The sequence below is a fragment of the Seriola dumerili genome, unplaced genomic scaffold (assembly GCF_002260705.1).
Source record: "Seriola dumerili isolate Sdu_G_001 unplaced genomic scaffold, Sdu_1.0 BDQW01000236.1, whole genome shotgun sequence".
Lineage (NCBI taxonomy): Eukaryota > Metazoa > Chordata > Actinopteri > Carangiformes > Carangidae > Seriola > Seriola dumerili.
In genome coordinates, this window is record NW_019174491.1 from 309,857 (window position 1) to 313,274 (window position 3,418).

The 3,418-nt window shown below is 48.4% G+C and overlaps 1 protein-coding gene across 2 annotated transcripts in view; it reads right to left on the minus strand.

The window, feature by feature from the left end:
- Positions 1-2,991, minus strand: part of LOC111229481 (filamin-C-like) — a 45,269-nt gene extending 42,278 nt beyond the window's left edge. For both annotated transcript variants that reach the window (XM_022755814.1, XM_022755813.1), the window contains exon 1: positions 2,610-2,991. In XM_022755814.1, coding sequence (XP_022611535.1) covers positions 2,610-2,991 — 382 coding nt within the window. The remainder of the gene's footprint in view (positions 1-2,609) is intronic.
- Between the last annotated feature and the right edge of the window lie 427 nt (positions 2,992-3,418).

A 3,418-nucleotide genomic window follows, 5' to 3' on the forward strand; every position in this document is an offset into this window, starting at 1 on the left:
CCCCCAGGCCTCACAGACCCCCCTCCTCCTGACAGTCACAACTGTGAAGCAACAGCTCAGACTCACGAGTCGTTTCACTGAGTTTGTTTTCATCTGAGTTTTCTTCAGTGAATGACAAACTGTTTCTTCTTCTGTGGTCAGTTAGGAGCAGAGCTCCTCACACTGTCTTTATTCAAACTCCACACAGACGACGTCAGTCTCAGATCATCATAAACCCAGTATAACCCCAGTATAACTCCAGTATAACTCCAGTATAACTCCAGTATAACCCCAGTATAACCCCAGTATAAACCCAGTATAACTCCAGTATAACCCCAGTATAACCCCAGTATAAACCCAGTATAACTCCAGTATAACCCCAGTATAACCCCAGTATAACTCCAGTATAACCCCAGTATAACCCCAGTATAACTCCAGTATAAACCCAGTATAAACCCAGTATAAACCCAGTATAAACCCAGTATAACCCCAGTATGTATCCTAAACCACTTCCTGTTTCCTAAACCCCCTCCATCTTAATCAACTGAGTCTGGACCTGTTCAGACTCTCAGGAGCATCAGGACTTGAGTTCAAGGTTCAAGGTTCAGGGTTCAGGGTTCAGGGTTTAGGGTGGGACCAGGACCTGGTTCAGGTGAATCAGGGATGTTTGTGTGTCAGCTGACTCTCAGTCCTGCTGGAGATTCAGCTTCATCCTCATCATTTATCAAGAACCATCAACACAGAGACCAGAGACCAGAGACCAGAGACCAGACCAGAGACCAGAGACCAGAGACCAGAGACCAGAGACTAGAGACCAGTGACCAGTGACCAGTGACCAGAGATCAGAGACTAGAGACCAGAGACCAGAGACCAGACCAGAGACCAGAGACCAGAGACCAGAGACCAGAGACCAGAGACCAGAGATCAGACCAGAGATCAGAGAGCAGAGACCAGAACAGAGACCACACCAAAGACCAGAGACCAGAGACCAGAGACTAGAGACCAGGACCAGAGACCAGAGACTAGAGACCAGGACCAGAGACCAGAGACCAGAGACCAGAGACCAGAGACCAGACATCAGAGATCAGACCAGAGATCAGAGAGCAGAGACCAGAACAGAGACCACACCAAAGACCAGAGACCAGAGACCAGAGACTAGAGACCAGGACCAGAGACCAGAGACTAGAGACCAGGACCAGAGACCAGAGACCAGAGACCAGAGACCAGAGACCAGACATCAGAGATCAGACCAGAGATCAGAGAGCAGAGACCAGAACAGAGACCACACCAAAGACCAGAGACCAGAGACCAGAGACTAGAGACCAGGACCAGAGACCAGAGACTAGAGACCAGGACCAGAGACCAGAGACCAGAGACCAGAGACCAGAGACCAGACACCAGAGACCAGAGATCAGACCAGAGATCAGAGAGCAGAGACCAGAACAGAGACCACACCAAAGACCAGAGACCAGAGACCAGAGACTAGAGACCAGGACCAGAGACCAGAGACTAGAGACCAGGACCAGAGACCAGAGACCAGAGACCAGAGACCAGAGACCAGACACCAGAGACCAGAGATCAGACCAGAGATCAGAGAGCAGAGACCAGAACAGAGACCACACCAAAGACCAGAGACCAGAGACCAGAGACTAGAGACCAGGACCAGAGACCAGAGACTAGAGACCAGGACCAGAGACCAGAGACCAGAGACCAGAGACCAGAGACCAGAGGCTTCGTAATAACCTTCAGCTACACTTTGATAATGAGCTAATTAAAGGAGGTTAATGGTTTTTAAAGGTTTATGGATTAATCAATGGATTATATCACTGTCACTTTAAGGGATTATTACAGGAAAAAAATCCTTTCAAATTTAACAAACAGCTCAAGCAGCAACTGAAACTGCAACTTAAAATGACCTGAAATCCTCCGTTAAGGTCAAATTTAAAGGGGTTTTGTTGCCTGGTGAAAGTTAATGGACAGATTCTAATATTTTAAGAGTTTTTTTTAAAGGGTTTCTGTGCAGATTAAGGGATTATTAAAATCACCTTTTCAGTTAAACTGTAAACTGATGTTTTGGTGAATATTACAAGATACTGATTCATAATAATGTAATGAACAGATTCTAAGGTTTAGGATTTAGTGGGTTTGTGCATTAACACCATCATGGGCCTGGTACATTTCAACTGGCTGTTAAACATAAATCATGGTAATAAAGGTATTTAATTTAAACAATAATTAAAAGATTTGATGATGAAATGTAATATTGAAGTAAACTCTAAATAGGTTTTGTGACATTTAAGGGTTTTTCTTTTAAGGGCAAAACACCATAAGAGTCATTCATCAGTCCTGATTAAAGGAGCTTTTATTTTTGTATTAAATGGGAGGTAGTAAATCTAAGGTCCTTACACTGTCTTAAATTATCTTAATGAGTTATAGTAATTAGTAAACAGACAAACAGCTGATGTAATGACTGATGATAAACCCAGAGACAGGTAACACACCTGACCACATCTGGACCATTAGCTGACTAAGCTCAGTCACCTGCTTCAGTCTGATCATGTTTGTGAGTCCCAGTGTAATCACCTGTGTTGCGTCACACCTGCACGCGTTCGTAAGTTCGCGCCACTCACCTATGGAGACCAGCTTGATGTGCTCCCTCTCCAGGAACTCCAGCGCCACCGACACGTTCTCCAGCTTCATCTGTCTGAAGTTGGGTCTGCTGTGATATTTCCGGTACATCTTCTTCTGGCTCAGCACCTCCAGCAGCCCGATCAGCTTCAGCCCGTCGCTCAAGTCCTTCTGCAGGTCGTTGATCCGCTTGTTGATCACCTTCAGGTGCTCGTTGCACCACCTGGTGAACGTGTTCTGCTGGATCTTCTTCCACGGAGCGTCCTCGGCCAGGTCCTTCTCGGTGGCCGGCATCTCCTCCTCCTCCTCGCCGAGCTCCGCGGTGCTCTGGTAGAACTGCGGCGGCAGCTGCTGCGGCTCCGAGTAGCTGCTGTTGCTCATCATGGTGCCCCCCCTCCTTTTATAGATGGAAGCGGAGTGGGAAGAGAAGAAAAGGCAGAAAAAAGAGAAAGAAGAGGGAGAAGTGGAGCCGGAGGGGCAGAGCCAAGCTGCGGGGAGTGACACACTTTAGGCTCCGGTCAGAGCGGGTCCACGGTCAGTCAGTCCGGTCCAGAGCCATGAGCTCCGGCGGGAAACGCAGATCAGGAAAGTCAGTTAGAGCAGCGCAGACAGGGAGAGTGATCCACCGGCCTGTGTCGGTCCTGGGCCCGGGTAATGACGCGCTGACGGTCGGCACTGGATCTGCAGGAGAGGAGGGTGAGAGGTTTAAAAAGCTCGGCGTCACTCCGCTGGACTCCCAGGAATGTCCCCGTCATGACCTTATACATCTGAGCCCGGGCATCCACTGCTCCACAGAGCAGCCCCAGGCCGC